At 35.2% G+C, this 15601-nt stretch overlaps 1 protein-coding gene across 6 annotated transcripts; it reads right to left on the reverse strand.

The window, feature by feature from the left end:
* Window positions 1-3964: 3964 nt before the first annotated feature.
* On the reverse strand, window positions 3965-14950 carry LOC111986728 (serine/threonine-protein kinase ATG1c). 6 transcript variants are annotated; one of them, XM_024018412.2, is made up of 14 exons: window positions 14361-14950; window positions 13397-13514; window positions 13240-13298; window positions 12787-12851; window positions 11465-11558; window positions 11303-11383; window positions 11025-11133; window positions 10201-10273; window positions 9726-10108; window positions 9241-9611; window positions 7050-7344; window positions 5861-5931; window positions 4928-5009; window positions 4294-4406 (listed from the first exon to the last, which is right to left on the reverse strand). In XM_024018412.2, the coding sequence occupies exons 1-14, from the start codon at window positions 14601-14603 to the stop codon at window positions 4402-4404; spliced, it is 2049 nt and encodes a 682-aa protein (XP_023874180.2). In that variant the 5' UTR covers window positions 14604-14950; the 3' UTR covers window positions 4294-4401. The 6 variants fall into 6 exon arrangements, with proteins under 6 accessions (XP_023874178.2, XP_023874179.2, XP_065619422.1 ...); XM_024018410.2 differs by lacking the exon at window positions 4928-5009 and having other exon boundaries at window positions 3965-4406; window positions 14361-14941; XM_024018411.2 differs by lacking the exon at window positions 4928-5009 and having other exon boundaries at window positions 3965-4406; window positions 9726-10105; window positions 14361-14940.
* Window positions 14951-15601: the final 651 nt, after the last annotated feature.

A 15601-nucleotide genomic window follows, 5' to 3' on the forward strand; every position in this document is an offset into this window, starting at 1 on the left:
TCTTATTTTTTAAGGAGTATGGGCCAACCAAGTTCCCTTCAAATATTTCCTCAAAAAAAAAAAAAAAACAAAAAAACAAAAAAAACAAAAAAAACAAACAAACAAACAAACAAACAAACCAGTTCCCTTCAAAGAGCTTTATAATGGCCTTCATCTAAGTGTAGCAATTCATATTAGGGGTTGCGTTTGCGCAGCGTTGAGGTAGGGTTCTCTGACTACATGGATTGGCCCCCCTAGAAAAAACATATTCCTAATAGCAAATTCGAAAAGTTGGACATAATTAATTAATTATTATACACTGATAGTGTATATGAGAAAATATGAAAAATAAAATAAATAATACATAAAGAAAGAGAAGGGAAAAAGTAGGAAATTAATGTCATTTATCCTTAGAAGCCTATATCTCCAGTAAAAAGTCATTACTGGTTACATCTTACTATGAAGCTCTATATTTTACGGGAAATTATTGAGTACTTCTGGAGTATCATAAATGCAAACTCCCTTCTCTCACATAATTGCAGATCCCACTAATTAAATTCATAGTGAGATCCACAATTTATGTGAAAGAGAAGGTATATATTTATGGTACTCTGAAAGTACTCAATAATTTTTCATATTTTACAATGAATCCATTAAAGAGTATTTATAGTAGGCTAAATGTTGTATTCCACTATATCCATCTACCAAATCAAGTTGACGGCTTACCTTATTTAAACTTCCTCTAAGGTAGTTTGGGGTGATAACAATAACATGTTGAGGATTACGGTGATTGAGCTTAGGCAAGGGGTTGGTGGCAATGTTTGGTTGGTTGGGTGGAGGTGTTTTTTAAGGCTAGACAACAATATGTGGGATGGATGGGTCCCTGGTGATATAGTCACACTTTTAGGTCATATTTCACCGAAGTAGGGTTGGGTTTGGAATCAATTTAAGCTCAAATGGATTGAGGAAAACTTTAGCTTGTATTTTCTGGAACACTTGCTTAACGTCATATAGAGTTTGTGAAGACTTTTCAAGAGAGTGGAGTAGGGCATTTGGTAAGGTATAGGTTTGTCAATATTAGACACCTCGAGGGGCCTTGATATTCAAACTTGCAGTAGAAAATTTACCATTCTTAGGATAAAAATTCTAAAAAAACTTTATTACAACTTGTACATGTATTAAGTGGTGATTGGATTACTTTTCATCAAGTACCAGTGATGACCCCATATAGAAATGACGTAATCTAATTACAAGTTGACAAATGTATAAATTGTGATAAAGTGTGTGACAAAGCGTGTGTCCTTTAAAAAAATTGTCCCCAGTAGCTTCTTCATTTTTCAAAGTGATGATGGCAATAACATCATCAATCTGTGTGCCAGCATTAATAAATGTTATAAGAGTGGGGTATCACCCAGCTAATGTGTTTATGGTATACCGTAAGCAAATTCTTCATAATCATCAAAACTTGTTCCTCCTTAAGGACACAAGCAAGCATTACGGAAGATGGAAAAGATTATGCAGATCTAAGGCGTCATCAAATCTTTGGGCCTTCCTCACTAGTTTGTCCATCCTTCCTCGCTATTCTAAGAAAAACTTCTTGGAATCAGCGGGAGTTTGGCTCTGAGCTTCTGCAGCATAAGGTTAATCACTCCAGATTGGGCTAATCTGGGCCTAGTCTGTTAGAGGCCCGGTCTGTTTAGTTTGGGACAATTAGCTATACGGGAAGCTTTTGGTTGTTTGTATTTTTACACGCAACACAGTGATACAATAAATGTCAGGGCATTGACACTATTCCGAAGCAGTTAGATTAATTTGAGTGTATAAAAATAAAAATAATTTAGAATCTTAGATAAATTATAAGTATGTCATTTGTTACAAACTTAGTTGTAACCAATGACTATAACTCTCACTAAAAAAAAAATTAACATTACATATTTTAAAATCTAATTATTGGATTGTTTGTTATTTATATTCTTAACACACTTTATTTTACAGCAAAAATATAAAACATGCTTTATGTTCTTAATACATATTTCAAATTTTGTGTCAATCAGTTGTTATTTATTATTCGATCTATAAACTTACTTTTTATGCATAATTTTAAATTAAAATAACTTGAAATTTAAACGCTAGATAATGATAGCTATTAATTTTTTATTTGGGATAATTACAATTTACCCACCTGTGGTTTGACCCGATTTCTATGTGCCTACCTGTGGTTTAAAGTTTGACACTTTGCCCACCTGTGCTTGTTACCGTTACCCAGCCGTAACCCACCTCTCCTTCAGCCGTTACTCTAACACATAATATGTTAAAAACAAAAGCCTAAACGGATCAAAACACTCCTCACATGAAGATACTACACAAATATGAAGAACATTAACCCAGAAAACTAATACAAATTAAATCAAGCATTATCATCCAACTTGCTCACCAAACTAAGATCCTAGATCCAAGGCAGTAAATCTACAAAAACACAGCAGATTGCATCAGCACCCAAAAACAAAAAGTAATTTCCAAACCAAGAGAGAGAGAGACAGAGAGAGAAGAAGACCCCATCAACGAGAGCATCATAGAAGCGAACATCGTCTTCACGGACTCTCCTCGCTCGCGCCTCTCTCTTTCCTCTTGTGCGATGAAGAATGCCGCCTCTCCACGAACCCATCCCTATCGTACAATCTCTCGAGCTCCTCCCTTCGCCTGTCCCTCTCTCTACTCCCTTCGCTCTCATTCCCGCGCTTCGAATCGCGGTCTCTGCTTCCTTCTCGATCCTCATGAGAGCCCTCTCGACCAGATCGGCGGCGGTGAGAAGAAGAAGAAGAAGAAGAAGAAGAAGAGTGGTGGTGGTGAGACGATCGGTGCTTGTGGTCTCGGTCGCGATCGTCTCTGGTGCGCTTGCTTCTTCTGTCTCTCTCCGAGAGGCGGTCCATGCTTGGGTTTAGTTTTGCAGATCACTCTTTCTCTCTCTCGCGCTCGCTCTTTCTCTGTGTGTCTCTCGCTCTTTCTCTGTGCTGTAATGTATGATTTTTGAAATGGGGTTTGGAAATTGCTTTTTGTTTTTGGGTGCTGTTGCAATTTGCTTTTTATTTATTTATTTATTTATAAATTTACTGCCTTGGATCTGGGATCTTAATTTGGTGAGCAAGTTAATTTGGTGAGCAAGTTGGATGATATTACTTGATTTGATTTGTATTAGTTTGCTGGGTTAATGTTCTTCATATTTGTGTATGTTCTTCATGTGAGGAGTCTTTTGATCCGTTTAGGCTTTTGTTTTTGACATATCATGTGTTAGAGTAACGGCTGAAGGAGAGGTGGGTTACGACTGGGTAACGGTAACAAGCACAGGTGGGCAAAGTGTCAAACTTTAAACCACAGGTAGGCACATAGAAATCGGGTCAAACCACAGGTGGGCAAATTGTAATTATCCCTTTTTATTTTTTAGAAATTTTGCAAGCATAGAAAAAATATAAAAAAAAATGTAATCCAACTGTAGATTGCTCAAAATTCACTTTCAATAAAAACATATTAAGTAGAGTTGTAGCCATTGACCACAACTACATTTGTGACTAAAAATCAATAATTTATCACTTAGAATTTATTGTAAAAATGTTGTGAAAGAGAGAGAGAGAGAGAGAGAGAGAGAGAGAAATGTTACATTCATAACATTTTCTCAATAAATCCTAAGTGATAATTTCTTATTGATTCTAATAAGGGCCACCATTAAAATTATATTTTTGCCCATCATTAACAGTAACAAAGTTTAGGCAAAGCTAATAAACTTAAAAATACAAGTCAGAATATCTCCTTTCAAAACACAGCCCATATCCTTTCTCAAAAAAAAAAAAACCCACAGCCCATATCGCACTAACGAAATTTCAAACTTGTATACATTTTCCAGTTCAACCAATCAGAAGTTACGACTTACGAGCTACGACTGGATCAACTGTAAGATGGTGAGCTCTAAATATAATAACTACTGCACCGATAATCTGAACAGAGAGTGCATTGAATGTAGAACGAATGCACATTTCACCATTCTTTGAATCACAAAAATGTAATATTACAACAGCCTATCCCAGTACAGGTCAACTATTTCAACATCCCAACCCCCCCAGTCACTCAAAGAATAACTGTACAAACAAATAATTTTACAGAGTAAAACGAAACGAGGAATCAAGAAATGGTACCTAAACTTCATTTGTTTCTAAGGGGGTGTTCAGAAGAGCCATCCGCTGAGACCTTGAATAACCTTGCCTGTTATTAATGACCTCAATGTAAGTTCTAAGCCTATACCGGTCTGAGTTTGTGAGAGAGAACGGCGGATTGAGAATGAGGGATGGTGCTTCCTCTAGAAGGAAAGCTAACAAACGCACAGCTTTTGAATACAATGCTGCTGCTTTTTCCATATCACCCATGAGCTCCTTAACCTACCAAACAAACAAGACAACAATCCTCAATGAGTAACTAAAGAAAACATTTTCTATCACTCACCTTCTTTTATTTTTATTTTTTTATAAGTCGATCTATCACTCAATAATAGTGAAAATTTTGGATGGTAACATATTATGAACTTACAATGTTTTCTAAAGACCATATTTAACATATTACCCTTTAAGTTAGATTTGAGATCATTGTTTCATTACCTTGATTATTTATGTAAGATAATAATTCTAAGGGTGAGGGCCAAGAGCCTTCCAACGGAGCCATCCAGGGGTGAAACCCCCCTCCCTCCCAACTATTGAATTATCAAAAGAGAAAAAAGGTGAGGTCTAGCTTAGCTAACACCTCCTTCCCTTGCCTGTGCTAACTGGAGGGTGAGCTCAAGAGTCAAGCACCAAATCCCATTGGGTGTGTGTGTGTAATTACCTATCAAACAAACAAATATATATATATATATATTTATATTTATATTTATATTTATTTATATATAAGGGACTCGAAGCAATACCATGTAAAAGTGAATGCATTCCATTTTGCATCTCTACCCCTGCTTTTCTCCACAGCATCATTGATGTAGGACAAAACCAAAACTTGATGCAACACCAAATTTGAAGAAAAATAATATTAAAATAACCTACGAATCAACACCTAGGTTTGCTTCAAATCAGCACCAAGCGAAATAGAAACATAGGAATCAACACCTAGGATTGGTTGGAGTCAACACAAAGCCATTGGAAAAAGTTTCAACTCAATTGACTTCCAAAATTAAATAAGACTAAAATAAAATATAATTTTCTTAGTACTTCCACATCAATTATACAAGGTAATTTTGAGCTTATTACATGTTATATTTGATGGAGCATGACTTTGAATGAGACAAGCCTAAATGGACACACAACTAGGACATGTCAACAGATAATTGGTCTAACACTGCAAACAAGATACAGAATTTCCTATTAATGTTTTTTTAAGGTCTTAAACGATAGACGATGGAGCTTAAGATGATTGTCTTGAGGTCCTTGTTTGAATAGATAAATATAACCCAGGACATTTGAGCTCCACTCTTTTAAAATTCTTGCACACTTGTAAATTGAAACCTTACTGCATTTCCAGTACGCTTCTTGTGTAGTAGAGGAGTCATTTTCTTTTTAATAAAGTTTCTTATTACTTTTTTTTTTTTCTTTTTGGAGCTACTCACTTCAGACGCATAGCTATTGTAGGGGCTGTAAATTGTCTAAACAGAGTAAACTGCTGAACCCTACTAAGTAAATGGACCTAAGAGTTCTACAAGCATGAATACAATGCATGAACATAAGAACTTGCCTTGCCAACTAGTTAGCGAGTGTTAACTACAACTAAATGCAGGAAAAAGAAAAGTAAATACTCTTCTTCTTTTTTTCTAAGCAAGAGAGAGAGAGAGAGAGAGAGAGAGAATACTCACGCCTCCATGCCTCCCAAAAGCAAGGGCAGCTTGGAATATTGTCTCCATTGCATCTGGCATCTCTGTATTGCCTGAATCATGACATGTAGAAACATTACACAGTTTAGAATGAAACCACAAAAGCTTCCTTCTTTACATTTTTTTTTTTTTTTTTTTGGATAAGTAAAAAGCTTCCTTCTTTACATATTTGTAACAGACAAAATAGATGAATAGAAGCACCCAGAATCCCTGACATGGAAATGATATATGACACAGAAAGCTCCCCATACCATAAATGTGCACCAATATTGATATTAAGGCCCAAACAAAAAGCACCATTTGAGGCATGCAGCACTTACAACCACTAGCTCATAGGACCCCAGTCCCAATGAGTTGTAGGTACATTAAACAATAAAAGCCATTAACATGGCATACACACATATTTTTTGATAAGTAAAAAGAAAGGGGTGCAATACAAGGACTTCCCAGGAGGTCACCCATCCTAATACTACTCTCACCCAAACATGCTTAAGTGCGGAGTTCTGACATAATATAACACGTGTATGTATTATGACAGTTTTAGTCTTCACAACACCCAGATAACAATTTGAAATTCAGAAAGTCATCAAATAAAATGGTTAAAGAACTATTGTAGAAGTTTAGGCATCAGTGAAATGGATTTGATAAAAGGATAAGAGCAAAAGTGAAAAACATATTATCTTACAGGCTACAAACACTTAAAACACTGATGCTGAATCGCTGATGATATATGGAGACAGAAAAACTTTATGCATCATAAGATCACTTACATCAGTGGGAATATAATAGAAAAATGTGTAAATCTTATAGAGTTTTTCCCAAAAATGATCCACATCAGTCAGTGTATAATTGTGTAGATTTACAAGTTTGCTACAGTAACCATGTAAATTTATACTGGTACCATTCATTTTTTATTTTTTTCTTTCTTTATGTATCCCAATGATGAAGGAAGAGGGTGGATAGTGGTTGTTATGTGTGTGACGAAAGAGAAAAAAATCGAGAAAATTTGATATTTTAATGAAATGTAATGTAAAATAGATAATCTAATGTAGAATGTTTTAAAAAGTGAATAGGTAAAATAGAAAAAGTAAGTTCTTATGCTAAAATAGACAGTAAATTTTGCACAAGTTGATGCAAACGCTCTAAGATAAGTCCAAGGATCAAGTCATACCAGGCTCAATGACCTTAGCAAGTTCTTCAGCACGTTCAACTTCCAGGAGAAATTCTCTCTCAATCTGCGAGGCAATATCCTCCGGCAATTGAGTGCTGCCAACTGAAAGTTGTTCTTCTGCATCGGGACTATCATACTTCTTGCTGGTGCTCCTTTTAAATCGTGTACTCTCTTGGCTTGGACTTCCTTCCATAGCTGAGGCAGCTTGTGTATGGCATATATGCAATGCTTGCTTCCAAATTGCAAGAATTACAAGTTGTATTGAGAATGCTTCTAGTTGCCTGCCTGTCTCAATCTTTTTGAAAAACAAATATTGTTATAATTTGAAGACATAAACAAGTTCATTAAAGCCTGAGCAGGAGAAACCCCCAAAAAAAAAAAGTGTGGTACTGTAAGGCATGTCAGAAGGAAAGTCATGCTAGCAGCATGAGGCACAAACAGAATGAGGGAACAAGATTAAGTTAGTCCCACTTAATTATACCCTAAAAACAATAGTCAAAGGATATATGATATTTATCAGGTTACAACCATGTATTGAGGGAACAAAAGAAAAAGTTTACCATGAATTAACCATCCAAGTATATTTAAGGGAACAAAAGAAAAAGTTTACCATGAATTAACCATCCAAGTATATTTAAGTATGATTGGCGGATCCAGGATTTGACTTCATGGGGGCAAAATTTATAACTAACATACATTTGTCTCCATACACCAACGGATATATGTAGATATACACATTATGCACATGCGCAATGCAAACACATTACATATGAAATACTTAATATCAATCTGGACAATAAAATACAACTTAAATAGGTAATAAGCAATATATTTACAATTTTGTGCGTGATGTGGAACATTGGAAGGGAGCATAATAATCGAATATTTGAAGACTTGAGGAGTTCAGGGGTCCAGCTCATAGCCTTGTTTGTAGGAACTTTGTTTTATCGGTCTTATGCTTGGGGACTCACTTCAGGTGATTCCATTCCAATGTTTATAGATTCTCTTTTTTCTTGTACATAAATTTTTGTTGTTTGTAATTCTTTTGGCTACTTCGTGCCTCATTTTGCATGAAGTAGACTTTCTTTTTTCAATAAAAGTTTTCTTACTTATAAAAAAACACAGTATGTTTACTCATAAAAGATGGCATATCCATGATATTGTGTTTATTTAGGGTTTTTTTTTTAAATATGTATGAATAAGTTGTGCTGTGATTTTTTTATAGTCAAAATTCCACATAAAATTCTCATGTGATGATTTTTATTAATTAAATAACCTCAAGTCTGGCTTATGTTTGGTTTTTGTTAAACTTGTAAAATGATTAAATTATAAAAAAATTAAAATCATAGAGTAACCCTTTGTGCATCTAAAACCTTGGAGTTTAACTTGAAAACTGTATCAAATTATAGAGTTTATTTATACTTATTTCCAAATTTTATTACTTAGACTCTCATTTCTAAGAAACATAATAAATTATTACATACAAAATTTGAGGTTTTAACACCTTTTAAAGGTAACTAATTTTTTTCTCTTCAATTGAATTGTTTTTTTTCTTTATTTTCCTTTTTAATATATATATTATAACTTTTAAACCTCAAAAAGCATTAATAAAATAGGACAGATTTCCTTTCTAGTATTTTCAATGAAGCAATACACACACACACACACACAAATATAGAAAAATAAAAAACATTAATTTAAGTATAAGGGGATTTTTGGCGGGCAGAGGGGGGCACTCCACCTATATGAAAATATGTGGTTTGTTAAAATCACATAATACAGATGAATTTGCATCTGAGAATTAAGACCCACTGTCATACAAGCTAGATCCCACCCTCTGTGTCAGCTGGTCAACACCTGGCCTAGAAACACTAAATGAATTAAGCATATAGCTGACATTGAGAGAAATCAAGTTCTATCAAAGGAATAGATTGAAACCACTAAACTAGTCCTAGTAAATGGGCCAGACATAGGCCCATGCCATCAAGAGACCAGATATCATGTGAGGTGCTACTGAGAGACCATGTATCATTAAATTCATTGGCTGTGTGGTGAGGGAGGACAGGGGACCATTTTATTATTTACTACTCTGATTTCTCTACAAAATGCACTTTTTAACTTCTCTACAGGTTTGTGTAAGGAATACTAAAGAAACAAGATTAATTTCATAAATGGGAATGCTATGACTCACCTTTTCATTTTCTAATTCTGTGATGGCAGATGCGCACTGTTGTAATGATTTAATCCTCATCATGCAATGAGTTGATGGCTGCTCTAAAGCATCTCCTATAGACATTGATCCTTGTGAAGTCCCTGGAGCAGAGCTCTGATTTTCCAAGCTTTCAATGCGATATGGGTTACTCGTAGCTGTGCCAATGATTGGCATTGGAGCACTTGATGTGTCAGTCATATTAACAAATGCTTGGGGAGGAGACCCTGACTTGTATGGAGAATGGCTTGGCTTGGAAGCACTTGCTGAGGAAGATGACACATCCATTGGAGGTCCAGACACGAGAACATAATCTTGATCAATTGACTCTAGCGACTCCATGACAGCAGAAACTATGAAAATAAGACAACAAAATATGAAAATCCATGTCTTACTACCATATGCTGGATCCAGATAAATCATATGGTGACATGAAAGGAAAACAAAAACATGTTGGGATTTGGTACCTTTTGATCTAGCGTTAAATGATCTCTGGTCCATAGGTTTTAGAGGATCAATTAAATTTCTGTTTGAGGGTGGTCTATGGCTGTCTAACTTAGGACTAGTACTTTCCAATTTATCTGTGGAACTACCATGTCTGGAAGTAGGAATAATGTTATTAGAAGTCGTTGATGCTGCTTCCCTTTTATCAACTTTTGTATCAAGAGAAAATCCATAAGTAGACGTCATCGAGGGCCTCCGTTTTAAAAAGGATGGGCTCCCCTCTGCACCACTAGAATCATCATCTAAAAAGAAAGGAAGACAATCATCTGGAGAACTTTCCTCCATACTCCTCACAGGATTACATTCAGACGAAGGAAATTCATCCAGTAGTCTTGAAGACCTCCTACTTCAGCACGCAACAGGCAATTTTTATTATTTTCAAGACTGATAAATACAGTGAGACAAAACCACAAAACCAAAGCACTTTGTATTGTTTACCTCAGTGATTCAGCTGGTTGCTTCTGAGAAAGAAATGGGTGATTAAAAAACTCTTCAAATGTTAGTCGTTCAACTGAAAATTACAATGACACAAAACAGGATTAGAATTAAGAGTGAATTTCATATTAGAATTCATAATCCATTGGAAGATAAGACCAAATTTCCTATGGCTCTCACATATCAGTGGGAAGATATGGCAAGATTCCTAGGGCTCGTATTTATTGTTCCTTAACTCATTTGTCTCAAGCAATCCATGCTTTCTAATGCATCAGAAACTTGTAGAATGAAGGATAGTTATGAATCTAAATGTCATAAAACCACCCAAATTAGCAGTCACATGCCCATCCAGTCTGCATCAGCAGGCACAATGAATACATGCAATCCTCAATTATTGTCAATGCAATTAAGTTGAACTCAATTTAACATCAAGGCAGATTTTTTGGCCCAAGCCCAACTACATTGATGTGAAGAAGGTCCTATATTTATTGGCAAACAATGCATATATAGTTGACATCAAGGTATAGCAATTATGGCACATAATTAAGTTCCTGGTTCTTAAAAAACTTGGGCAATTATTATAACTTGATTGATACTTGAAAGAATTTGAAGGAAACCCTTAATTGAGTTAGTAATTCTATCACTTGCACGCCTCTAGGCCATTTGCTAATATACAAAAAAAAAAATTCTTTGGACAAGTAAATATAAATTTGATGCATTTGACAACATACTAATTATTGAAAAGCATACAAACTTTAGCATCTGATATAGCCTGTTTGCTCTTGGGCCTACTTAGGTATCTCTCACACACACATCATCTGAAATACCTGGATTACGTCGCAGCAATTTCTGGCACAAATCTTTGCAGTCCGAACTCAGATCCGTGATATCTAGAGGGAAATGCAATTCAGTTGATCTCATAATGTTCTGCAGCAACTGCACAGCGCACACTATTGAAGTCAGTTGGATTAAGAAAATCCTAAAGGCATGAAGACTAGTTTAACCAGACTTAAGGACTACTACTGAAACTAAAAGCAATAAGGTAAGAATACTGCGCACCATGTGAAACCACTTTAAGTATGTAAAAAAGCGAAGCTAATCAAACCTGTATTTGATTGTTTCCAGTAAATGGAGTTTTTCCAGTAACAAGCTGAAATAAAATTGCACCAACGCTCCAGAGATCTGCCTGCATATTCAGTTCAACGTTAATGAGAAGAAGCCGTGAAATCATATGAGTAACTAAAAAAATGAAAAGAGCAAAAGTCACCTTTGCATCATACTTCTGAAGTTGCATTATCTCGGGTGCCATGTAAAGAGGCGAACCACACAAGGTTTCTGCAAGGCCTCTAGGTTGCAGAGATCTACAAAAGGAAAACTGAAATGTCTGAACATTGAAAAGTTTAATAGAGATGACCTAGGGAAAACCCCCTCAATTGATAGTCAGATGCAAAGTACATCCAAGTGATTTTTTTTTTCCCTGTTTTCCCAAGAATTCCACATTATGAAGTGTTTGAATGCCACAACCTCCCAATGTCATGTCCTGTCAACACATGTACTCCCAAGGTGAATCAAAGGGTACAGGTAACAAGCATGTGCTTAATCAGGAGAAAAAAAATCCTTGGACCGAGTGGCATTGCCTCTGCCCCAAAAGGGAATGGAGAGGTGAGGTCACAAGTTCAATCCAATGGTATTTATCTAAAAGGAAAAGGATTCCAGATGATTAAAATAAGATCTAATTAGTACATCAAATTTTAGGAGCATCCCCTGACCACCAGAAACTAGAGTGCCAACAAAAGCTCTAAGTCTAAGCAAGGAAGGCACCTAAAGCAAGGGGACATAAGGCACAATATTATGAACTTCAAGTGTTACTTTAAAAAAACTTGTGGTTTTTTTGGACATAATAAAGACAATTTTAGGTATAAAGCATACTCTTATTGGCAAAAAAAAATCCATGGAAAAAGAGAGAAGAAAAAAAACTTCGCTCAAAACTTGGTCTTATGAATTGGCTTTGGTTCAAGGGAGGCTTCATGAGGTGCCATTGCATAGGGATGATCAAGTTGAGTGGCTAATGGCTGCCAATAAAATATTTAATTGTAGAAATACCTGGAATGCAATTTGCGACAAAAAGCCTTGTCACCTGGTGGAGAATTGTGTGGTTTCCTAATGCTGTTCCTATCTAAATCCTAAGCATGCATTCATTTGTTGGCTTGTTTTTGAGGAATAAGCATACAAGAAAGAAAATACTTGCTAATTGGTGAATCAAGGGTCATTTGATGTGTGTTTACTGTAGAGGCAAGATTGAGTCTATTGAGCACCTTTATTTTGAGTGTTCCTTTTCTCATAGGAGCTGGCAAATGGTTCTAAAAAGTGCTTTTTCAATAGAAGACTTGGAAGAGTTTTCAGAAGTTGATTGAGAAGCTAGCCTGGGCTGCTGCATTATATCATATTTGCATGGATCGCAATTCAAGGATTCATTATGGCAAAGTGCAGTACGATAGCATGACTGAATTTATCACTTCAAAAAGATAATAATGACAACAATAATACTGAAAGGCTACCTCCCAGGAAGGAAAATAACATTGATTTTACCTTGCAAATCCAAAATCTGCAATCTTCAAAGTTGAATTGTTGTTGTTTGTAGAAAGAAGGAGATTCTGTTCCACAAATGATACACATTATAAATGGATTGAAATGCCAATAAAACTGTCTGCAATGACAATATTACTACATATCAAACAATTCTTTTATAAATTGAACATTATACTACCCTAATTAATTATTATACATATTAACTAGAGCACATGTAATCCATCCATTTGGCAATTTCCAAGCCTTCTACAATGCTGTTGAACAATACACTCAACTAAACTAAACCATTACGCACATACAAGTTTTGGTTGTTCATGTCTTTAAGAAGTATTTTTAAAAAAGGGAAAAAAAATTGTTGGCATAAGCTTGCTTCCTGTCTAGAGAAATGAGAAATATATAGATTTTCACATATTAATTACAATTGGAACTTAAACAGGAAACAATCAACCAAACCTGTGGCTTTAAATCCCGATGTATAAGATTATTGTCACGAAGAATTTGTAGACCAGCAGCTGTAAAATACACAACCTTCCAATATCATTGAATTACCAACTCATTGAAGATTCAAAAGATAGAAATGAAGAAACAACCAGGAAAGCTCAAGACGTACCCAGCTGCAGCATGAATTGCTTTGCAATGGCTTCTGGGACTCTTCCATGGCGTTGAAGGTATACGGAAAGATCACCCCCTCTGCAGTACTCCAATACAAGGTGTATTTTCCCAGGAACCTATATGAAGCAATATTAGACAAAACCTTTTTTTGAATATTTTTGAACCTGTTATAGATAGGTGACATTACTAGCTGAACATACCTTCAAATATTTGAAATTGCAGATAGATTCTAAATCAGGCCAAGTGATTTAAGACTGCAGTACTTTATAAAATGGACTCCATTAATGTTACTAAAATGACCATTACTAAGCTCAAGCCCAATCAGGCCAAGACTTGAGCTTCACATGGCGATTGCAATTTTCTTAATAATCCATTGTTTTCCCAGCTCTTCTGTATTGGGACTTGTGTATGTGTAGTTTAGTTGATGATAAAAACTAAAGGAAACCGAACCCAGAAAATAAATAAATAATATCCATTTGTTTTGCTTTCTGACATATCAAGTCAAATAAACCAGAAGGCTGCATTACCCATGAATAGTCTTCTCAAGAATAAACATTGAAATTTTATTTTCATATTTTTTTGACTTTTTCCTCTAATTTCCTCAGCTTCTAAGCAAGTACACAGAGCTGTATTTCTGTCTAATTCATTCATTAGATTAACAACAACAAAAAACAGAGAGAGAAAAGTATACTATGGCAAACAAACAAAAACCCTGTGGAAAATCTTTTCCCTTCAAAACTATTCCCAACACGTCAACTATACCTATGAAAAAAAAAAAAAAATCCTCACATAAATTCCCATCGAAACGAACAAAACCAAAGGTTTAAGCAAATAAAAAAGCGCTTTAAAGTTTATTGCTTCTTAACTAAACAATAGCTAACTTCAAAATTCTTTTTCCACTACTTTCCTCAATTTTCTCACCAACCAAACAGTACCCAACCAAAAAAAAAAAATCAACGAACCTCAATGATATCGTGCAAGCGAATAATATTAGAGTGGTTAATCCGCTTGAGGATGAAGATCTCCGACATGAGAGACTCTTGCAATTTCTTGTTGAGTCGACCCGTAGCGATTTCCTTGATCGCCACCTCGGTTCCATGAACTCGGTGCCTCGCGTGCCACACCACCGAGAACGACCCGGACCCGATTTGCCGACCCACCAAGTAGTCTCCGACCACTCTGCCCCTCCCTGATACCTGAGCCATTCTCGAAATTCCAAATACAAACCCTAGAATCCGAACCCGGAACCGAGCTCCGATTACAAAAACAACGGATCTTCTAGTATTCGACCCGAATTGATGAATGATTAGAGAGAGAGAGAGAGAGAAATAGAAAAAAGAGAATAGAAGAAGAGAATGATTTGTATTTAATGCATGGTTTTGATCAGTAAAATATTATTGATTGAAAAAAATTTTAATTATTTTTTTCTTTGATTTTGAAATTAATTGAGAATAGTAATTGTTGATTAGATAGCGTCTAAGTACAAGGTTGTCAGGGAACAGAGAGTTTTGAAAGAAACATTAAGCGTAGCGTAAACTAGCCAAAAAACAGAGGCAAAAAGGATTAAGCAATGTTAGCCTGTGGTGGCTTGCACGGTTGCTCTGTGCGTTTGCTGTGGTGGTTTGTTATCATTGGTCGATTTTTATCTCTTTTCTTCTTGGGTTAGGTATTGAAGTAAGTTCGATCATTCTGATTGGTTCGGAATAAACGAAAGTACTCTTCTTTTTTTTTTTTTTTTTTTGAACGTTAATAGTGTTTTGAGACTTTTTACTTTGCCAAAATTAAAGTCTTTTCTTTAATTTGAATGTATGAATAGAATAATCTACCTTTAAAGTAGTTCTTTTTGCTATTATTTTTAGCAATAACATACTTTATATTAATCATTGAGAAGTGAATATGAGAATGTTTTGTTTTTAATTAATAATAATTATTATTTTCCATTAGAGGTTAAAATTTTGATAACTTTCCGATAGTACTGGTTCAAATTGGGAAAAATGCGATATGGAATTTTGATTTAAATTAAGATAGGTAGGAGATAAACTTTAACTTAAAATAATCATATACTATTTGTTTTTAATAGTATATTTTTTTAATATGTTTCTAGATTCCTTTGCTAATGAAAACAAGTCTTAATAGTTTGGTAAGCACATTTCACTTGAGGTGCAAAAACACCCTTTTTTTTTTTTTTTTTTGAGAAACTCGT

This window comes from Quercus suber, unplaced genomic scaffold, assembly GCF_002906115.3.
Source record: "Quercus suber isolate HL8 unplaced genomic scaffold, Cork oak 2.0 scaffold_502, whole genome shotgun sequence".
In the NCBI taxonomy this organism is placed as follows: Eukaryota; Viridiplantae; Streptophyta; class Magnoliopsida; order Fagales; family Fagaceae; genus Quercus; species Quercus suber.

Excerpts from the sequence above, each read along its gene's own strand:
- LOC111986728 (XM_024018410.2), bottom strand. The coding sequence starts at position 14,603 with ATGGCTCAGGTATCAGGGAGGGGCAGAGTGGTCGGAGACTACTTGGTG. Across the intron at positions 11,134-11,302 it reads CTGGAAACAATCAAATACAG|TTGCTGCAGAACATTATGAG; the intron begins GTTTGATTAGCT and ends TGCGCTGTGCAG. Across the intron at positions 5,932-7,049 it reads TGCTAAGGTCATTGAGCCTG|GCAATACAGAGATGCCAGAT; the intron begins GTATGACTTGAT and ends GTCATGATTCAG.